Genomic DNA, 21039 nt, shown 5'->3' on the forward strand with positions numbered 1-21039 from the left:
TTATGTATTTATTTTTTTTGATTAATTTGAAAGAATACAAATAATTAATAACAGAACAGAGAAAATCATGGAACGAAAAAATTTAAAAAAGGTAAAAAATATTTTAAATACAAATCAGTTACGTTTAAAAAGAGCATAAATATTCATCTTTCCGTCGAGCATTTTTTTGCTTACTTCTTAAGAACATCAAAACAAAAAATTAAAATAATTTAGTTTGTCTTTCGAATCATTAATCTGATAACTTTCAAAGCTTCTTCAAGTTGAATACGACATATTTTTGAAACATAATTTTTCAAAATTGACAACTATAAATTTTTCGCATCTAGTGAACATCAAAAAACAATCAGGTATTTTTTTCAAATTTTTTATTTGTTTGGATGAGATATTCGTATATGTCGAGTACAAGAATGTTTTTTTTTCTTCTGATTGAATCTGTGAAATCTTTGTATGAATTGGGATTTATAGCTTTTTTCGGATGTTTTGTATTCAAATATGATGTATAACGAATGAAATTGTTTTTTTTTTTTTAGTTTAGTAGCTATTTTTTCTGTTTGAATGCATACAATAATTTGTATCCCATTAAGTTAATGTAACTAATCGATCATGATCTATATGTTGAATACAACAATATATGAATACAAAAGTGAGATGAAAATACAAGTTATAAATACAAAGTGAGATTGAATATAAAGTTGTGAATACAAAATAAATACTCTCTTCATTTGAAATACAAAGTGACTTTGAAAGGTAAAATACAAACTAATGGATCGTGAACTATATGTCGAATACAACAATATATGAATACAAAAGTGAGATGAAAATACAAAGTTATAAATACAAAGTGAGATTGAATATAAAGTTGTGAATACAAAAGAAATTAACTACTCTCTTCATTTGAAATACAAAGTGATTTTGAAAGGTAAAGTAGGCACATAAAATACAAAACTTGTTGGTATACAATTAGGTTGAATACAAAACAAAAGAGAAATACAAACTTGTTCACATATAAATTGAGATTAAAATATAGAATGAATACCCAATTAAATACAAAATTGTTAGCATACAGTTAGGATGAATACAAATTATGAAGGAAATACAAACATGTTGGTATACTAATTAAGATTGAAATACAATGTAAAAACAAAAAATGTAAACTTGTTGATATATAGATAGAATGAATACATAAATAAACTGTTGATTCAGACATGGTAGACAGACAAATGCTTTCCCCAAATCTAAAACCCTAAAAGCAAATATAAATGTATTAAAAATCAAACAAAATAAACATATGAATGAATTTGTAGATTCTAATAAATCTGAAATATTAAAACGAAATCAGAAAAAAATCGAAAAAAATTGTTTAATCGACTAAAAATCTAAAATACATAAATTTTACATGAATATGTAAACAAACTTGCATAAAAATTGAAAAAATTAATAGAAAATCTGTAATATGTACAATGCGAAATATAAATCATAAATGGTGATATTGAAAACAAATCAAAAGAAATCTAAATAACTAATTGAAATACATAAATATTAGATGAATATGTAAACAAACTTGCATAAAAATCGAAAAAATTGACGGAAAATTCGTAATATGTACAATGCGAAATATAAACCATAAACGGTGATATTGAAAACAAATCAAAAGAAATCTAAATAACTAATCGAAATGGATAATGGAAATTACCTTGCCAACCGAGAAATCTGCTTGAATTAATAAAGATATTTCGTTTAACAATAAAGAAAATTTCTTGATGAACAACAATTTAGCACCTTGAAGAAAGATAAACTTGAAACGTGAAAGGTAGGGAAGAAACGTGAAAGTTGGGAAAGAAACGTGAATGGTCTTGAAAAAAGGTTAATGGTATTGGTTTAATTTTTTTTTCACTTTAAACGGTTATTGGTATATAATTTGGTCCAATATAGGACTCTTCCATAAATAAAATTAATTTAAAATACTAAAATCTGAATACATATTATTTTATATAAATATTGTCATTCTACCATTTTAAATAAATATTTTAAAGTGTTGTTATTTTGACTAATTATGTTAGGTATGACTTAATTGCTAATTTCCCTTATTTTTATCCAACCTAAGCCCAGGCGATGTCTATTGGGCTGCTACTGGTTATTGTTCAAAGTTGAAGGAATATATCACATATAAGGAAAAGTGTCACCCCATAGATATTTAACGGTCAATATTACTAGTTTTAAATCTACTTTTAAAATATTATTGCTTATAACATTTTAATTGTGGGTTATAACAGATCACTTTTTATTTATAAATCAATTTAATTTCACTTTATTAAATAATTAGTCTTCTATAATTATATTTTTATTATTAAGTGATTTAAATAAAGAATCAATATAATTATCTCTTACACATTTTTAGGGATTTTACCTTGATTCTTGTTCTCTTTTTACTTCTTTTTTTACTGTCTTTTATAATTATCTTTTTATTATTAAGTGGTATAAATAAAGAATCAATCATAATTATCTCTTGCACATTTTTAGGAATTTTACTTTGATTCTTGTTCTTTTTTTATTGTCACACCTCAAACCCCACCCCATCTCCGTCACCCCGTCTTATCTAGTCTTTGCACATGCCATAACAGCATCCCACCACTCCCACGTAAAAAAAATCATTTTCTCTTTCACCTCTTCTCTCATCTCTTATAAAAACTGTTTCTACATCTCAATATCACTAGAAAATCTTCATTCTACAATCAAAAGAAAGACCAATTCACAATAATAAGAATCAAGTTTTTAGGATTTTTTATAAAACGTGTCGAAGAAACCTGAGCATACTCCTAGAAAGAGCCCAGATTAGTAAAAGCGAGTTCTACTATTGAAATCGAGGCTCCGACCTTTAACATATTGACTCAAACACTGTTGCCAAACAAGAATGCAAGTCCGGCGATAAAGGTTGTTACCACTCAAAAGAAGAAACAGATTCCGGAAAAGGAGAAGAAAAGTGAAGCAAAGAACATACTACGGATGCTAGCAATTATCTCACACCAAAATCACGGAAATCAAATTTGAAATAGTTGATTGCAGCTTAGTGTCACGGACTTAGAGTCTCACTAATATTCTGTGCGACACTTGACAACTTACTCACTAGTCTTTCAAGATCTTGTAAGCTCAAGTAAGCCTTTTATGCTAAGATCGCTAAGAGAATGAAAGGAAAGACTTAGAGAATTTTGGAAGAAGACTTGTATTACGCTTGGAAGATTGCTTTACAAGTTGCTTGATTGCTTTCTTTCTTTCTTGGTGCCTAGCAAATGAGGGGCACCTCTATTTATACTAACACCGAGGGACTAAAGTGTAATTTAAAATTACTTTACAAGTCCCTCTAATAATTACACTTTGGTCCCTCTCTAGAATTCTCTACTAATTCTAGGAAATTCTAAAGCTTTCCAATATATCTTCTAAGTTATTCTAGAGAATTCTATGGAAAGACCTAGGGATTTCTAAGGCCTTCTTGAAAAATCTAAGGGCTTCTAGAGTTCTCTATAAACCTCTCCACAACTCTAGACTTTTCCGCCCCTATCTGAATGCAAAATTCGACTGTGAAGTGGCGGGACGTGACATTAGACTCTTAATGGTTATATGTTTTTCTTTTGGATGATATATAGTTGTTTTTGCTACAGTTTTTTTTTTATAACAATACAATATGCACTGTTTTACATTGCCAAATTTATTCTTTTAGTAATGTGTTCCAGTTAGATACCAACTTTATACATCTTTATTTTAAATTTGTCAAAAGTTTTAAGTTGGATACCAAGTGTATACAATTTGAATACCAACATTGGCCAGATTTTTATTGGACTTTAGTATTAAAAACGCCTCATAAACATAGTACACCACAATTGTATACATTGTTACAATTAACTAGTTTTGTTAAAATATGAATTACAAATTGTTTTGTATAATATCAGGGTACCAGCTCTATACAAATTGGATACAACATTAACTAGTTTTAGTTTGGATATCATTTTGAACCAAATGAACACCAAATAAAACCACATGAACTAGTTTTATGTTGTCTTACATTGTATCTCATTTATCTCCAAATTGAAAAATTAAGAGTGACATTAAATTGGTATTCAATTTGTAAATAATTGGTATCCATTTTGTAATATAATTGGTATTTTTAACTTGAAAATTTAAGACAAAAAATTTAAAACTAAAGAGTAAAAAAAATTGAGAGTAGGAGAAGGGGGAAATGGGGAGGGGATTATTGTGGGGATTCGAACCCTCATCAATAAGGTAGAATTCAGTAACCAACTAACTGAGTTACAAAAATTCTCTAAAAGAGTAAAAAAAATACACACACATGGATATACTAACAAAAGATATCGCTAGGGGTATTTATGACCCAATAGAATAAGAAAGGGCGAATATGAGATAAATTAGAAATGTTAAAAGTATTAGTTTCTCCTTTTCCATTATAATATAGTGTTAATAATAAGACTTAAGAGTAGGATTGACATAAAATACCAAAAATCAAATTACCGAATCAGATTAAATTTTTTGGTAATTTGGTTTTTGATAAAGTATTCAGGAGTAAAATTTTAGAATAATGGTATTTTGAGTTTGGTATGAGACATTAGAATCATATGATATTCTGTATTTCTCGAAAACCGATTTATTCACTTAATGAAGGTTATATATCAACATGTTCATAACTCATTAGTACAAGTTCAAACAGAAAGTTAAATACTAAACATAAACAACCCAAATACATATATTTTTTTAGTTATGTCAATTTAATTATTTTGATGTCTTCTAACTTGTTGATCTTCTATTATATTGTGCATCCACATAGAAAAATAGAAATAATTGTAGCAATAATATTAAATTTGTAATACAATCAGCTATAAATTCAATACATACTGTTGAATTTGTATTGAATTTATTGGAGACTCGTCAATGAAAAAGCTCGAGGATGATTTTGTGCCAAAGAAGAATGAAAACGAGTAACAATATCATGTTTTTCAGACAACACAAAGTACACACGAGCCATTATTTTCTATCTGTAAATTACTGTTTTCCTTTTCCATTTTTACTTCCATGTAAATAGTAGTTGGTTAATTAAGGTATCTACAAATTAGGAGATAGTTGGGTAGTGTGTGAGTTCTACTTACGTACAAATACTAATATGGTGTGTTGAGGTAGCTAATATATAGGATAGTTGGGTAGTTTGTTATTTTATTTTTTCTATATATACATGTACTGAACAGAGGAATATATACAGGAAATATTTAGCACCTCTCTTTTATATATTTATTTTGCATTCTTTCATGGTATCAGAGCCAAGTTTTAAATCGCTACTTCTATTTTCATTTTTATTCCTGATCAATAATTTGCTACAATGGGAGATCATGTAAACACCTCTTCTGAGACTCAAGTTTCCATTCTTGCTGGAACTAATGCAGCCTCTCTTCTCATAAATTCTTCTCATTTTTTTTTACTTCTCCTTCTGATTCTCCTGGTATGTTGTTAGTTAATACAGCTTTTGATGGCAAGAGTTTTGGGGGATGGAAGAGAGGCGTGCTCATTGCCTTGACTGCGAAAAATAAGTCAAGTTTTATTGATGGATCAACTCATGAACCAGCTATTGGTACAGAACTGCACAATGCTTGGTCGAGAGCAAACAACATGGTAATTTCCTGGCTTTTGAACTCTCTTTCTAGAGAAATTTCTGAAAGTGTTATATACTCTTCCACTGCTAAAGATTTGTGGGCAGAATTAGAAGCAAGGTTTGGACAAAGTTCAGGTGCTAAGCTTTTTCAGCTTCAAAAGAAACTAAGTGACCTTGTTCAAGGCTCATCTGATATTGCGGACTTATTATACTAAGATGAAGCGTCTTTGGGATAAATTGGATGCTTTGGATTTCTTCATTCCATGCAATTGCGCTTGTTCTTGCGAAGCAAAGGAAAAGAACATTAAGTCCAAGTAAGATGAACGATTAGTTCGATTTTTAATGGGACTTAATGATTATTATTGTGCACCTAGAGGTAATATACTCATGATTTCATCACTCCCTTCTATCCCTAATGTTTATGCATTGTTGATGCAAGAGGAGAAGCAAAGGGAGGTCCAGAATACACCAAAATTTCCTGGTGAATCTTCTTCATTCATCGCTGACAATGGACAAAGATCATTTTCTACTGATTTTAGGGGACAAAAGGGGAACTATGATAGCAAGAAGTCTAATCTTGTTTGCAGATATTGCAAGAAAACAGGACATAGCATTGAAAAATGCTATAAGATACATAGATTTCCGGCTGATTTTAAATTTACTAAGTCAAGAAACTTTCAAAATTCTGTTAAGAGTAATGCTGTGACTTCTAATGAATTTTCTGGAGATTGTTTTATGACTAGCGCAGAATCAGAGGAGCATGAGAAACTTCTCACACAGGTGCAATTGGCACAGGTCATGCAGATGCTTCAGCAGGTGAAAAATAAGGATCAAGCCAATAATTCTGATGTCATAGCCTCTGTGAATTGTGCTGGTAGTACTTTAACCCCTTATCATTTCTTTCTAAATTCAAATATTGATGGTAAAACGTTCACTAAAAAGACGTGGATAATAGACTCAGGTGTAACTGAACATATGAGTTATAATACAGATTTTTTTATCAATCTTAAACCATTGCCTAGAATTATTTCTGTAAGACTTCCTAATTCACAAAAGATTAAGGTTTCTCATTCAGGATCTGTCAAACTATTCTCAAATTTAATCATTCATAATGTGTTGTATGTGCCTAGTTTCCATTTCAATTTATTGTCTGTACACAAGTTGTGCAGACAACTTTCTAATATATTATTCTTCACACCTTCTCATTGTTTCATGCAGGGCCCTTCAATGAAGAGCCCAATGCTCCTTGGTGAAAGCCAGAATGGTCTCTACATCTTGAAGAATAGGCTTCCAGTTGCTTTTTATTCTATCAATTCATGTTTTAAGTCTAGCTCTAGTTTAGATTCCCTAAAGGATGATAAATCTAATTTTGTCGTGTATTTCTCTTTCTGTTATTCAAAGCAAGTTATTGCATGTAAGGTTGGGGCATATGCCTTTATCAAATATGCAAAATATCAATGGAATTACTAATTCAGTTTGTTCGAAATTTTCTGTTCCCTGTTCTATTTGTCCATTAGCAAAGCAATCAAAACTTCCTTTTTCTATTAGTCATATTTCGTCTCAACAAATTTTTGATTCAATCTATATTGATACTTGGGGGCCTTATAAAACCCCTACTTACGATGGTTATAGGTATTTTTTAACCATAGTGGATGATTTTAGTAGAGGAACTTGGATGTTTTTATTAAGTACTAAAAGTAATGCCTTTCCTATTCTCAAATCTTTATTTGTAATGATAGAACGACAATTCAATAAAAAGGTTAAGGTCATTAGGTCTGATAATGCTTGGGAATTGGGTTCAAGTTTAGAAACTTCTAATTTTTTGTCTACACAAGGCATCATTCATCAAACTTCTTGTGTTGGCACACCTCAACAAAATGGTGTAGTTGAGAGAAAACATAGACATCTTTTGGAAGTTTGTAGAGCTTTGCTTTTTCAGTCTTATCTTCCATCAAAATTTTGGGGGGATTGTCTAATGACTGCCACTTACTTAATCAATAGATGCCCGACAAAACTGTTATCTTTTCAAACACCATATGAGAAACTCTTTGGTCATCCTCCAAATTACTCTAACCTTAAATGTTTTGGTTGTCTTGGTTTGCTTCCACTCTTTCTCATGGTAGATCTAAATTGGATCCTAGAGCTGAGCCCTGTGTGTTTCTTGGGTATCCTTTTGGGCAAAAAGGATATAAGTTACTTAACTTACATTCTCAAAAATATTTTGTTTCTAGGAATGTTGTTTTTCATGAAGATATATACCCTTTTTCTTCTATTCAGCCTACTGTTTCTGTTTTTCCTCTTACAGATTCACTAGTTATACTTGATCATGATTATCATTTTATATCCTCTCCTCCATATAGTACTTCATTTCCTCCGGATCAACTTTCTCAAGTACCTTCTACACCCACTCTTCCTTCACAAATCAATCATATTACCTTAAGAAAATCTACTAGATCTATCAAGACTCCGGCATATTTAGAAGATTACATTTGCAATAGTGTACATTTTTCTAATGTATCTGATACTTGTTTTTCTTCTTCTATTTCTGTCACACTGTTTTCTTTTAATGCTTTATCCACGTCTAATCAACAATATATCAATTCTCTTTCACAAATTAAAGAACCTACAAGTTTTTCCAAGCCAGTTTATATCCAGATTGGCAAAAGGCTATGACAAGAGAATTAGAAGCTCTTATCACTAATGACACCTGGGAAGTTGTCTCATTACCCCCGGGAAAGAAGGCTTTACCTAATAAATGGGTTTACAAGGTCAAACTCAACTCTAATGGTTCTATGGAGAGACTTAAAGCTCGGTTAGTTGTTAGGGGAGATGTTCAAAAGGAAGGGGTTGATTTTACTGAAACTTTTAGTCCAGTCGTGAAGATTACTACTATAAGGTGTGTTTTGGCAATTGCTATTAAGAAAGGGTGGGGTCTTTACCAATTGGATGTAAACAATGCGTTTTTACATGGTGAGTTGGACGAAGTAATTTATATGAAGTTTCCAGCAGGTTTGAAGGTTTCTGATCCTACTCAAGTTTGTCGCCTAAAGAAATCTTTATATAGCCTTAAACAAGCCTTAGGACAATGGTACGCAGGACTGACTGCGGCATTGAGTTTCAAAGGTTTTCAACAATCATTGAATGATTATTCACTTTTTTACAAATGCACCAGTAGCTCTGTTTCTATATTAGCTGTATATGTGGATGATATTTTGCTCACAGGTAATGATATGGCAGAATTAAAAGCGTTGAAATCTTTCCTCGATTCAGAATTCAAGATCAAGGATTTAGGTGATTTACACTATTTTTTGGGCATTGAAGTCATTCGAGAACCTCACGGTTTGATCCTCAACCAAAGACAATTCATTTTGGAACTATTATCTGAATATAATTGCCTTGGATTCAAACCTGCCTCTTCTCCTTTGGATCCCACTCTAAAATTGCAAGCAAACATGGGCTAGTGGTTTTTTTATTAGTTTGGGGATTTTTCTCAATTCCTCTCCTTCTTTCACTCTCCTAGCCTTTTGTGATTCTGATTGGGCTACTTGTTTAGATTCTAGACGGTCAGTTAGTGGTTTTTTTATTAGTCTTGGTGGTAGTCCTATTTCATGGAAATCAAAGAAGCAGTCTTCCCTCTCCCTTTCATCCGCTGAAGCTGAGTACAGATCGATGAGAAGGGTCATTGCTGAGTTGACGTGGTTAGTTCGTCTTCTTTCTGACCTGTCTCTGCCTCCTTCATTACCAATTTCTCTCCATTCAGACAGCCAAGCTGCAATTCATATTGCTAAAAATCCTGTTTTTCATGAGCGGACGAAACATGTTGACTTAGATTGTCACTTCGTCCGTTAACAATACCTCAATGGCTTGATTTCTCTTTCTTTTCTTCCATCTTCATCTCAAATAGCAGATTTGTTTACTAAGCCCCTACCTGGTACATCTCATCGTTTCCTGTTGAACAAGTTGGGTGTTCGTTCCTCCCCGTTCAACTTGAGGGTGGGTGTTGAATTTATTGAGACTCGTCAATGAAAAAGCTCAAGGATGATTTTGTGCCAAAGAAGAATGAAAACGGTTAACAATATCATGTTTTTCAGACAACACAAAGTACACACGAGCCATTATTTTCCATCTGTAAATTACTGTTTTCCTTTTCCAGTTTTACTTCCATGTAAATAGTAGTTGGTTAATTAAGGTATCTACAAATTAGGAGATAGTTGGGTAGTGTGTGAGTTCTACTTACGTACAAATACTAATATGGTGTGTTGAGGTAGCTAATATATAGGATAGTTGGGTAGTTTGTTATTTTATTTTTTCTATATATACATGTATTGAACAGAGGAATATATACAGGAAATATTTAGCACCTCTCTTTTATATATTTATTTTGCATTCTTTCAGGTATTACCAAATACCATACCGAACCAAAGTTTAATTTATCGATTACTGAATTACTGAATCGAAATTTAAAAACTTGAAATTTAACACCTACTTTTAACTACCAATTACTGAATTCAAAATTTAAAAATTCCGAACCGAATACCCAACACCCATCACTACAAAGAGACGTCATAATTGAATGAAACAAAGAAACAATAAAAAATTCTCAACTAACTTGGCGTTGGTTGCCCTGTGCCAAACCCGTTGACTTTCAATTTTTATCCACAGTTGACTTTTCAATCTCATTCTTATTAACTGAGAAAAAAATAAAAAAGCTTCAACAAATGCCAATTGCGTTTTCATAATAGATAGAAATTTTGTAATAAATGTCATCCCCTTAGTGAAAATGGATCAATTGGACTCCTCATTATTTAAATGAGATTTTTTTTTAATCATGCAAGAATTTATGGTGCATTATATTAGCTTTTTTATAAGTAAAAATTAAAATCAATTTATAAAGTACAATAAAATCAATTGTAACTTGATTATCCGAGCTCTCATCTTATTGGTGAAGATTTGATTTGACATATAATTCTCTCTTCATTTCCATTTTTTTCTTATTTCAGTCTTCTTTTTAAAGAAAAAAATTATTGAGAAAACCCTATCCTAAACTTGACGTGAATTATTACTTTCATCCCCAAATTATTGATAATTTTAAAAATACTTGACTAATTGAACTTAAATACACCTCAATCCGAATCAGATATCATAATGTTTTCAAACCCCCAAACCTAAACAGGGCATCCGTGCGAATGACGCTCCAAATTTGGCGTCAGGGTTGAGTCTGCTCCGTTCGCATGCGCAGCGTAAACACCCAATACACACCACCTGCCATTGACCCAACGGTACCCACCTCCCACCCCAACTCTTTTTTACTTTTTGCCCTTTCGACGCCTTCATTTGCCTTATACGTTTCTCCTTCTTCTCTCCTATCACTGATCCATATACGCTTACATACTTGTTCGTTTGGTGTAATTGAGTCTTCTTCCAATTACAATCTCCGCAGACGAATTGTATGATTGTTATTTTGGCAGTACTTAATCACGCTGTTTCATATTGATCTGAATTGAATTTGTTGTTTTGTCAAATAGCTAGGTTTTGGATTGTTTTTCTCTTCTTCTACTCGCTACTCAATTCATTGGAACGAAGAGAATGCAGCAGGAATCTACGTCTGAACAGGAACCGGACGATTCTGAATCTGAACCGGAGTTCGTTGAGCTCGATCCTTCTGGTCGATACGGCCGGGTAAGTTTCTCGCTTTCTCGCTTCTGCATTGAATACTTTTTTTGGCTTGTTGTACCTCTTAAGTAGTGTTTGAAGTACATTTTTGAAACTGCCTACTGACTTTATTCTGCTCATTTTTATATGATCTGACTTGAAATGCATAGTGTGAAATTTGTTGAAGTAACGATTGAAAAGTTAGTTTGAGTAGGGAAAAGTTCATCATATCAAATTTAATTTAATGAATCAGAAAGCTTGACACTATTTGGATGGTTATTACATATTGTTTCACAATGTATTGTATTGTATTGTTTAATGAATACAATGTTTGGATAGATTGTGTCATTTTTCGTCGTTACATAATGTCACACATCAACAATTTAAAAGATGAATTTATAAAAGAAGGATGAACTTATAAAAGAAGTAGGGTACGGGATAGAGTTGCTATAAAAAGGTTGGGTAAAAGATAAAATACGTATATGTAATTATAAGTAAAGACAAAATGAGAAAAAAAAAGTTAACGACTTAACCACACCAAATGTTGTTACACAAAATGGAACTTTTCTTCATTACCTAATGATAAGTTTAACGATACGATGCAATAAAATGTAAGTAACAATTAAAACAAACATTGTATTTAAACTAACAACACAATAAAATAGATTGCAACCACTCAAACAAGTTGAATAGTGTAAAAGATTTCGGAAATCTCAAAATGGAAAGAGAATCATATAAATTGGGACTATGGGGGTAATATTTCTTTATGTATTTTACTTGTCCCGGGGTTCTATTCTTTCTGACTGCTTTGCTATTACTGTTGTTACATCTCTGGCTAATATTTGTTAGGTTGGTGTATATTTAATTAGTCATTACATATATTTGATTCTTCATTGCAACTAAGGAGTTGATTGTCTTGTTATATGCAGTACAAAGAGGTTTTGGGAAAAGGAGCTTTCAAGAAAGTGTATCCTATTTTGAATGTCTTCACGTGCATAATGCTCGTTTCATTTCATTGATGTGTTTGACAGGATAAGGAATATACGATGTTAATTTGAATGGTACTCTCTTTGTTCCAATTTATGTGCCGGTTGTGCATGTGTTTTGAGGAAAAAAAGACTTTTGGAACTTATGGTCTTAAACATGTCGTTAGTTTAACGTGGTCTATAAAAAGAGAGGAATGAGAAGTTCACGTAAATTGTTTCCAAGTATGAGAATATGTGCCATTTTTTCTGGAACACACTGTTAAGGAATTAGTGTCACATAAGTGAAACAGAGGGAGTATATTATATTAGTAGTAAGGGAAGAAAATATTATAGTGATAGTTAAAAAGTTAGATTGATTAAGAGAACATTACATAAAGGTATTAAATTTGAATATTTATATGACTTTTAATTCTTAATGTTTGTGAAAGTTGTATGATTGTCGTATAACCCGAGATGAACTATCGTGTTACTGCCTTTTCCCCTCATTAATGAATGTTGTCAAGTGAAACTATTGTCCATTCTTGACTTACCATCGGTAATATAGTTACCGAGCATTTGATGAATTGGAGGGGATTGAAGTAGCTTGGAACCAGGTTAAATTGGCTGATCTCTTGAGGAATGCTGTGGACTTGGAGCGTCTTTATTCCGAAGTTCATTTGCTTAAAACCCTCAAGCACAAGAATATAATCAAATTCTATAACTCGTGGGTTGACTCAAAGAATGAGAATATCAACATCATTACTGAAATTTTCACTTCTGGGACTTTAAGACAGTATGGCTATGTGTTTTCTTTTTCTTCTTCTTCTTCTTCTTCTTTTTTTTTTTTTTGCTTTTCTTTGCTCAATGCTTTAACCCCACTACCCATATTTTTGAAATATTGGATTATGGACTACTCTTTCTGTATGCTCGTTAAGGTACCGCAAAAAACATAAGAGGGTTGATATCAGAGCACTTAAGAATTGGTCTAGGCAGATATTAGAGGGTCTCTCATATCTACATGGTCATGACCCTCCAATTATTCATCGGGACCTCAAGTGTGATAACATTTTTATCAATGGTAACCAAGGGGAGGTTAAGATTGGTGACTTGGGACTCGCTGCAATTCTTTGCAAGGCTCGTGCTGCTCATAGTGTCATTGGTAAGGTCCTACTCAGATTTTCTCAGTTTTGCAACTGTCCTCAAGGTTGTAATTGGCTGTTCATTGGCAGTTTGGATGGTTCTGAAAAGTGCAATTCTATATTTGATCTCAGGTACACCAGAATTCATGGCGCCAGAACTTTATGAAGAGGAATACGATGAGCTAGTAGATATCTATGCCTTTGGCATGTGCCTGCTGGAGCTCGTGACATTTGAATATCCTTATATTGAGTGTTCCAACGCTGCTCAAATATATAAGAAAGTGACAGCAGTAAGAATTTATGTCTTTCCTCACAGTTCTCTTTATTTTTTGTTGTCCCTCAAGCTACGTATCAAGTTATTGTATGTTCACGATTGTTGATAGAGTCCTAGAGATATCATTTCTTGGGATCAAGGTTGTGCAGCAGCAAGAGTGATGGGAAATCTTTTAATTGAGAGTGCAACTCTTGGTTAAAAATTGTAAATATCCTTGCATTGCATAGCTTAGGCTTCAAGCCTTCAACCCTCGAGGAACTATGACATTTATGGTTTTACATGACTGTTCATTTACTAAGCTTTAGGTAATTCCATAATTATCCATTGGTATCTTCATGTGCAAAGAGTGTCATACAAATTGGGATCACAAAGAAATATAAAAATTGTAAGCATTTTAGAGAAATAAAAGCCAATAAGTTTTAAGTTTATTTTTTTGAACATTAATAAGTTTTAAGTTTATTTCCATATCTAATAGAAGAATACTGCTCCATTTCTATATTCAGTAATCAGTAATAACACTCAAACACTGATAACTTAAAATGATAGTTAAATTATGTGACTTTAGTTATTAAGCATATAGGTTTTAGTTTACATAATTAGCTCCCTAGTCATTTACTTGAATTTTCCATTTAGGATTCATGTTGTCTAGTTTAAGGCTTGTATGCAGCAAAACGTGGTTATCTTGCTTTGGAGGATGTTCTCTCCTGGGATTGATGACTTATGTCTCTCTCCTTTTCCCTATTGGATGAGGAGGATGGAATCTCTGCCTTCAGTTTGTATTCTCAGGGTGCACCACCCTCATAATAAATTTGTTAAAATAACAACTATAGGTGATGCTGCATTTGCATTTAGACATTTTAATGCACTTAAGCTGGTTATCAGAACAAATACAAAAAAGTCAGGTTTTTGTACTTTGTTGGGGTTTTATGTTAGTATCAAGTTCATCGACCTGCTTAAAGTGACAAAACTTCAAGGTTAAGGCATTTCTTAGGGACCAACTGTGCTGCAGTTCGAAGCTGATTCTACGCAAAGGTTGAAAACTGTATGAAGCATTTTCCTCTTTATTTCACCAACCTCCTTTTGAGAGTGTTAAATTAGTACTAGAAAGGTACCTGATAAGTTTACAAAAGAGAAGGCCTTGGATAGAAGCTACACAAAGAGAGAATATATTTTTTTATTTATTTTTTAAAATGGTAATGTTGTATTCTTCAGCATTAAGGATATGCTGGTGACCTGCAAACAGAGGGGAACAAAAGAAGAGAAGAAAAGAAAAAAATACTACAAGGATCCTAATAATTCTACAATCTGTTCTGTTTCCTCTAAACCTTTCTCTTTACACCAAAAATAAAAGGATACAATACAATCCCATCTAACCTTCTGAATGGAATTGGACCTATCTTCAAAGTTTCTTCTATTTCTTTCTTTCCGTACTGTCTACCAAATGCAATGTGGAATTATCCTCCACCATGCCTTTTGGCTCTTGCTCCCCCCTCTTCTTATCCAACAACTCAACAAGTCTGCTGTATGCTCGGGCATGCACAAAGAGAGAATCTATTAAGTCCATAAAATCATAAATTCTGATCAAGCATCTCCTCTGAGGCAACAAAACAAATTCTGAAGACATCTAAACTTTAAAGCAGCAATCAACTCCTTGCTTCCATCAAAGCATCTCCTCTTCCTCTCAAGCCATATTGTCCAGCTAATTCATAATGGAATTATTTTCCATGTCTTCTTCAGCTTTCTCTTTCTCTTCATTCTCTAACCTTGCCAGCACACAAGTAAATCCTTAATGCTTTGTGGTATCACCCATTGAACACGAAAAATATTCAGAAAAAGGACCATATCAACTGTGTCATTGCAATGAATCAGCAGATGATTTTACTGTTTCAGTAGCATTTTTACAGAGGAAACATCTGTTACACAAGCTAAAGACTCTTTTTTGTAGGTTGTCCTGAGTCAAACAGGCAGCATAAGCAGTAATCCACTAAAAACAAGCAACTTTGGTTGGGGCATTTACTTTCTGCAATGACTTCCATGGACAAAATCCACAGATTTTAACAGCACATTATAGCAAGAGTTCACAGTAAAGCACTAAGGTTTCCCCCTTCTGTTATCTTTATTTCACCGACCTAAATTTACTATTAGAAAAAGGAAAAGGAATACTCCATTTGTACCATACTGATTCTGCTTGTTTCTTTTTTGTGAGAAAAAAATAAAGCTATTTAGTTAACAAAGCACCCTGGAGGTGCATAGTTACAAAAGCTATTTACCATAAAAGGCTGTATTTCCTTAACTAGATAGGGAACTGCTGAAGTTTATCAACTGGTATGTATACTCTAAAACTTCAAGTTTGGACCAAACAAATAAAAGAAATAAGCAATTAAATTTCAGCTGCTGCAGGGAGCTTTTTTCTCCTTCAAATCATCTCTTGTTTCTTTCATTCCATAATACCCAAAATATAGTTAAAGGAATCGAGTTCCATATCTTTCTGGTAGTTTTCTGTGCCTTCCAATCCCTCCAGATGCAAAACACTTATATAATATCCCCTGGAAACACCCATTTAATGTTGCTTTTATGTAAAAATAAACTCCATCCAGGCTGCTGAACAGTGCGTGAAAGAGTGGTTTACTGACTCCAAATCCTTTTCACACACAGGTAAATTCTGTTAGAGATACAATACGTTATCTTGTGTGAGGTAAGCTCCATCAATGCTATCCAGTTAAAACAGTGCACCCTGGAGGGATATTAGTTTTCCATTGCCTGAAATCTGATTTTCACAGGCTGATCCCGCTTGTTTCTATTTTGCATTGTCAAAGATAAACCTACTTTCGCTCGGAGTTTTCTGTATTCGTTTTTCTTGAGTGTTTGAGCATAAAATAGATATTGCAAGGGTATGGCCCATTCAGGAGTTCTTAAGACCGAATTCTGTGTCCCCTCTCTCTATCCTTGAATATAAAAGTAAGTTTAGTCCCAATACCTTTCCTTTTATCAAGAAGGGTGTCTGGCCTCACTTCAATAGATGTTCAATTTGCTAAGGAAGTGAACAATAACATGATATTCCAAGAAACAAATATTAGTAGTCCTAAGAAATCAACATTGCTTACGACTTCTGTTGAATGAATGTCCTTGACTTGGTGGAATCAGTAGCTCAAGATGGTTTTACCATAGGAATGAGATGTTGTTGACCACTTTAAAAACAGTTTGACCATGCATGAATCAAGTGCTGATTGTAGGGACTTGGGCTTTATTTTCTTAGTCTTGTATCCACATAGTTCCACTCCTACCTGCTGTTTGTGACGGAAAATATCCTTGGTGTTTGGTCCTAAACTTTTTTATCCAAGTGAGCCTGCTGAATTGTTGGATTCACAGTTCATTTCATATGATGTTGTCAAGCTCTTTATCATAAAACTAAAAAGGGTCCTGTGAACTTATGCATTCCTTGAGTAACTACTTGTGTTATTAATAGCTAATATCATCAACCTGTAGGATCTATTGTACATCCAATTGCCTGCAGTTTGTCGTGTTTGTTTTCATTAGTCATTCAATTGTTCTTGCAAACTACCCAAAAAATAGTCATGACCTGCTTGCATAAATGGACGTGTTCATTGTGTTATAGGTATTAAGAAACATGATTTCTATCCCTGATGGAATGCATTCCAGTTGACCAATAAAAATTCAAAATATTATGTAAATGCCTAATACTTTCTTGGTTTATTTGTCAAGAGTGCTTTGTCAACATTGAGTAAGCATCACTGGAGTTGCCTCTTCCTGGGGACAATTTTCATAGGACTTCCAATCATCAGTTTACCTCCATGTACCATCCTCACCTTGGGGAGTTTGTGTCTGAATGTGAATCTCTCTTCTTCTTTTTTTCTTTTCTTTTTTGCATTGCTTCAGTTAGCAGCATCAACCACTTCATTTAGACCTTACTCCAACTGAAATAATTTTTTGTACACACATTCTCTCTCTCTCTCTCTCCCTCTCCAATAAGTTAATCCCTCTTATTCTCTTATAAGTGCTAATTCAAACTGTAGCTAATCCAGACTTCTGCTTCGAATAATGTGGTATGTATCTTGATGTATTTCTAAGGTGTTATATTTTTAGGTTAGTTTAGTTAAGATGAACAAGATAACTGAGTCCAATCTTCTGTGGACTTGCTCTATTGGGTACATGGTTCCTATTGTTCATTTATCGGAATTATGTGACATTGACAAGAAATATATATGAAATGACTCATAGCTAAAGTGGAAGGAGTAAGGCTGATCAAATGGGGGCTTAATTGTTTGGCGTGCACTTAACTTAAACCATGCTAATGATGTGGTCAAGCGAATCACTGCGAAGAAGCCTAGCATCTCTTTAGGGTTTAGCAGATTTGACAACTTAAACTGAAGGATACTTTATCAGTTGTTCCAACGACGTAATGGAGATCTTAATCTAGATCCACTGGCTTGCATGACATTGAAGGTGTTTAAAATGAGTTTCACCAACACGCTATTTTAAGAGGTAATAAGAGTAGTGGTTGTTTGGCTGAAGAAATAACAATGGAAATGCGCAAGTAGGATCATGAGGGGATAGTGTAGGTGGTAGTTGGTACTATGACAGGAAAATGAGTTCTTTACTATTGAAGGTGCTAAATAACTTTGACACTTAAGGCGGTATTGTAAGGAGTAATTGTCTTGTTGACGGATTAATGTGAAAGTTATAAAGGTGGTAGTGAAAAGAGGGAAGAAAAGGTTGTGTTCAGATTTAGAGGGTACTAGTGCTGGAGATTTACCAGAAACAGTAAGCATACCAAAATGGCTAGGTTTTGGTAATGTACAGCTGTCTTCTCTTTCAGGGGAACATGGGGTACTCAAAGTAGTTAGCACTTAGCACATTAGTTGCATCCATTCCAAATGTGTTGTTTTTGCATCATGATATGTTGTCCACTTGCTTTGAAGGGGAAATATCTTCCCTTCACTACTTGCTGCATTTTGAGGACTCTATTATATCAAGTAATAAGAGCCTGTTTACCCAAAAAAAAGTAATAAGAGACCAACTTAGATCCTTGTCAAATCTCAAACTTATCAGCAGCAAACATTTATCTCTACTTGTGGGGCTTACTTTTTAGTTGAAATTCTCTTTTATTTTAACTCTTCGACTAACATTGTGCCAGGTCGAGATGACACTATTTAGTGGGATTGAGGGAGTGATTGAAGGAGTGCTTTATTTTACAACATTAGATTCTTACTCAAACAAATCCACGAGTCCTATACAATCAGTTTTCAGTTTTTGATAGCTATAAATTACAAACTTTAACTTTCTGCAACTTTGTTTTCCTTTTAGCAGATTAATCTAATGAGATAGTTGACTCTGTATTTCTTGGTATTTTAATTTCATCTTACAACAACAATACTACATTGCTAATATTCTGATTTTACCAATTTCATCTGTGAAGGGAATTAAGCCTGCCTCATTGGCAAAAGTGAAGGATCCAAGAGTTAAAGCCTTCATAGAAAAATGTATTGCAAAAGCTTCTGAGCGGTTGCCTGCTAAGAAACTATTGGTTGACCCCTTTCTCCTTTCTGATGAGGATTCTGGAAACGTAGGTCGATCTTTGAGCTTCAATTCCGGACATGCAGGTAACTATGTAATCACACCTTTTCTAAAATGTCCCTTTATTATTGACTTTTGTGGGATCTTTACAGATATGAGTGATGATCAGTCTGATAGTGGAAGGAGTACAAAGGACCCTTTGCCTGAAGGAGGCAGAGATTTCACAGTGCAGGGGCAAAGGAAGGACCTAAATACAATATTTCTTAAACTTCGAATTACTGATTCAACAGGTTACTGTTTGCTCCTTGTTTCTTTTGTCAAGCTTAAGGTGCATCTATTAATTAGTTGTATAACATTTGCACTGTGGTATCAGGTCATATTAGAAACATTCACTTCCCCTTTGATATTGAAGTTGATACGGCGAATGCTGTTGCTAGTGAAATGGTTGCAGAGCTGGACCTGACAGATCAGGATGTTTCAGCAATAGCAGAAATGATTGATTCTGAAATCCGGTCATATATCCCAGATTGGGCACCAAGAGAAAACTCTAGCAATCACATCACCGATGAAGTTGCTTCTGATAACTTTACTTCTGGAGTCGGAGATGATGCTCCTCCCTTTACAATTGATCCTACTCATTCGGGTAGTCTTGTGTTGGAAAGACTTCCTTCAGGTCGAAAGTACTGGTCTGTTTCACCGAAAACAACCAGTAATGGCAGCTCTCCACGCAGACAGGGGCCTTCAAACACGTCACTGACCGATTCACCAACTCATGAAGACAGTTGGACGGAAGAAAATGAAGAGTCACCTGTTATCCTGAGAGAGGGAGGGAGTTCACATGTTGCTGCCTTACTCGGACACGAAGATTATAAATCTGATACTTACGCGGATGATGATGCCAGTGTTCACCGTGATTCTGACTTTGGTGACAATGCTCATTCTGCGGATTTTAGTTATGCAAGCAGGCCTTATTCATCAGAGGAAAGAAATAACATGATCAGCAACAACTACCCAGCTGATATCAGACAAATCACCAAGGAACTGGAGAAGCTGCGTGGACTGCAGCAAAAGGAGCTAAATGATCTGAAGAAGAAACATGACTCGGCTATCTCAGATCTTCTAAGCAAGCTTCCTCCTGAGATCCGTGACATTTATGGTCACAAAATATCTTCCCATAATTTGCATTGCTGATGTCCTGAAAACTCAAGTTCCTCTGTAAAGATGTAAGTTGCTGTTTTGTCTTTTGCCACTCAACTGTTGAGTAATTCTTTGATTGTACCAATGACCTGACTGTCCCTGAAAAGTCCCAGAGATATCCCGGAATGCTGAAATTATTCGTTGTTGCTGACAATTATCACATCCAAAATCGAAAAGCTCGAGGGATTAAGCATGGACGTATGTTTAGATACAGATTCAGCTCTATCAAGGTTAAAATCAGTTCAGGGTCAGGAATTGAGGTAATACTGAAAGAGGAGACAGGGAAGCGATGCGTTCAAGATTGGTGACTCCATTTGCTTTGTTAGTTATTCGGATTTGCTTGCTTGCACACTTATGTATAATGCGTCTGCAAGTCATCTTGCAGCTTAAAACAGGACCTTCAATTTCATTGAATTGTATACTTGTACATATTTACCTTAGTACTTAGCTATTCGAAATGTCACTTGGTTGAAATTATGCAGGTTGTTTTTTTCTAAAAATTTTTTATCATTGGTGTTCGTTAAATCTGTAAAGAAATTCTATTTATTTGAATGATTCTTCAAGTGTCTAACTTATCACTACCAATCAGATATCACAATTTGTGTTATCTCATTTTTATCTTTGTTC

General features: G+C 33.8%; 2 protein-coding genes across 4 annotated transcripts; both read left to right on the forward strand.

Moving 5' to 3' along the window:
- Positions 1 to 5992: 5992 nt before the first annotated feature.
- On the forward strand, positions 5993 to 7964 carry LOC125872512 (uncharacterized). Its single transcript, XM_049553248.1, has 4 exons — positions 5993 to 6524; positions 6642 to 6712; positions 6869 to 6943; positions 7956 to 7964. Exons 1-4 carry the CDS (start codon positions 5993 to 5995, stop codon positions 7962 to 7964), a joined length of 687 nt encoding a protein of 228 aa, XP_049409205.1.
- Positions 7965 to 10805: 2841 nt separating this feature from the next.
- On the forward strand, positions 10806 to 20889 carry LOC125872707 (probable serine/threonine-protein kinase WNK3). 3 transcript variants are annotated; one of them, XM_049553475.1, is made up of 9 exons: positions 10867 to 10995; positions 11180 to 11329; positions 12232 to 12269; positions 12833 to 13060; positions 13203 to 13426; positions 13539 to 13696; positions 19118 to 19301; positions 19368 to 19505; positions 19589 to 20889. In XM_049553475.1, the coding sequence occupies exons 1-9, from the start codon at positions 10882 to 10884 to the stop codon at positions 20404 to 20406; spliced, it is 2052 nt and encodes a 683-aa protein (XP_049409432.1). In that variant the 5' UTR covers positions 10867 to 10881; the 3' UTR covers positions 20407 to 20889. The 3 variants fall into 3 exon arrangements, with proteins under 3 accessions (XP_049409433.1, XP_049409432.1, XP_049409431.1); XM_049553476.1 differs by having other exon boundaries at positions 10806 to 10929; positions 19118 to 19505; XM_049553474.1 differs by having other exon boundaries at positions 19118 to 19505.
- The last annotated feature ends 150 nt before the right edge of the window (positions 20890 to 21039 follow it).

Source organism: Solanum stenotomum, chromosome 8 (genome assembly GCF_019186545.1).
Source record: "Solanum stenotomum isolate F172 chromosome 8, ASM1918654v1, whole genome shotgun sequence".
NCBI lineage: Eukaryota > Viridiplantae > Streptophyta > Magnoliopsida > Solanales > Solanaceae > Solanum > Solanum stenotomum.